Source organism: Nicotiana tabacum, chromosome 7, assembly GCF_000715075.1.
Source record: "Nicotiana tabacum cultivar K326 chromosome 7, ASM71507v2, whole genome shotgun sequence".
In the NCBI taxonomy this organism is placed as follows: Eukaryota; Viridiplantae; Streptophyta; class Magnoliopsida; order Solanales; family Solanaceae; genus Nicotiana; species Nicotiana tabacum.
The window spans coordinates 23556984-23558960 of NC_134086.1; the positions used below are offsets into that span (position 1 = coordinate 23556984).

The 1977-nt window shown below is 35.7% G+C and overlaps 1 protein-coding gene across 1 annotated transcript; it reads right to left on the minus strand.

Moving 5' to 3' along the window:
• Positions 1-1124: 1124 nt before the first annotated feature.
• On the minus strand, positions 1125-1667 carry LOC107799321 (uncharacterized). The gene has a single exon (XM_016622420.2). The coding sequence runs from the start codon at positions 1665-1667 to the stop codon at positions 1125-1127; it is 543 nt and encodes a 180-aa protein (XP_016477906.2).
• Between the last annotated feature and the right edge of the window lie 310 nt (positions 1668-1977).

Consider the following 1977-nt stretch of genomic DNA (forward strand, 5'->3'; position numbering starts at 1 on the left):
GGTTATGTAAACACAAATTGTGGTAAGATTACTACTCACCGTATGTGTGTCGAAATACCAAACTCGTCGCCTCGAGCGATCTGTATGACTTTCTTCAATCAATCTATAATCACATCAATATCGATCTTGTGTTAATTGCCTCATTTAGGCTAAATCCATCACTAATTTAGAATACTCAATCCTCCAAGTTTTATATTTTATCATCAATTTGCCAAATTATATTTACCCATGCTATGAGTAATTTAAATTAGTCCAAAATCTTGTAAATAAAAAGGTATTTATATGGTTTATTCCTTGTACTGTTCAATTTCCTTAGTCGTGTGCATAAATTGAAACTGAAATAACCTTACTGTCCATAATATTCCTTCTTAATTGGTACTTATCTTTTGTATTCAATACTAGAATCGCAACATTCCAACCCAAATTCGATATTGTCATTGCAATACAGTTAAACACCAAAACTTAATCCTCGCACCCTAACTTGATTTACACCTAACAATGATCATATATAATGAGACTAGTTTAAGTACAAATACATCAATACCCTTCTTTTTTCCAAGTGAATTTATCCTACAGTTACATTAACCAACTTTCAATTGCAAAATTTGCCAAAATAACTCTTATTAGTATTTAATTTCTTATACCGTGTGAAATCCTTCAAATATAACTGAGATAAAAAAAATAATTACCAGAAGAAAGGAACCCAGATGAGAAATTTGAGTATTACCCGTAAGAACCAGTGCGTTTTTAAATTTCTCAAGGTTTGGCTCTAGCCTCTATCTTCTTCTTCTTTTTCTTCTTCTCCTTTGTTTCCTCCTCTATCGTTTTTTTCTTTCTTTCTTGGTTTTTAGATTCTGTTGCTTAGCAGCAACTTTTCCCCTTTTCCCTTTTTGTTTTCCCGTTTCTCGTTCTTATGGGCTTTAGCCCATTGTCCTATTTTTTTTACTTTAGTTAAAGACATATATGCCTTTATTAATACATAGGGTATTATATTCTCCCCACTATATGAAATTCGGTCCCCGAATTAAATTTATGTACGTACTTGTGGACTGAAATAAATGGGAATACTTTGCTTATATATCTTTTTCTACTTCCCACATAGATTCTTCAACTGTATGATTTCTTCATAACACTTTAACGAACACAATTTCTTTTGACCGTAGCTTCCTTACTTGCCTATCAACAATAGCCATGGGCTCCTCCTCGTAAGACAACTTCTCATCAAGCGGTATAACAGGTGCTTCAAGCACCTGAGATGAGTCTGATATAAATTTCCTTAGCATTGAGACATGAAAAACTGGATGAATAAAGGACAACTCAGGAGGAAGTGCCAAACGATAAGCCACCGCTCCCACTCGGTCTAGCATCTCATACAGTCCTATAAACCTAGGGATCAGCTTGCCTGTTTTCCCAAACCGCATCACAGCTTTCATAGGAGAGACTCGTAGGAACACTTTGTCCCCAATTGTAAATACTAAATCTCTTCTTCTCTTATCCGTATAAGAGTTTTGTCTACTTTGGGCTGTAAGCAATCTTTTTATGATCAATTGGACTATGTCCATAGCTTTTTGTACTAAGTCAGGTCCCAATAAGTTAGTCTCACCAGCTTCAAACCATCCGATGGGAGAATGACATCCTCTACCATACAATGCTTCGTACGGTGCCATTTGAATACTGGACTGGAATCTATTGTTGTAAGAAAATTTAGCTAAAGGTAGATAAGCATCCCAACTACCTCCAAACTCAAGAATACAATCTCTCAACATATCCTACAAGATCTGTATATCACATTTGGACTTTGTGTTTGCGTGCGATAAATCTAGTACTAAGATCTACTCGTGTACCCAATATTTCTTGAAAAGGTTTTCAAATCATGAAGTGAATGTGATCCTTTATTAGAGTTGATGGACAATAGATCTCTATTGAGTCAGATAGGTCCGTTCGATGGGGGACCTCGGGATCGTCGTCAGGGTCGAG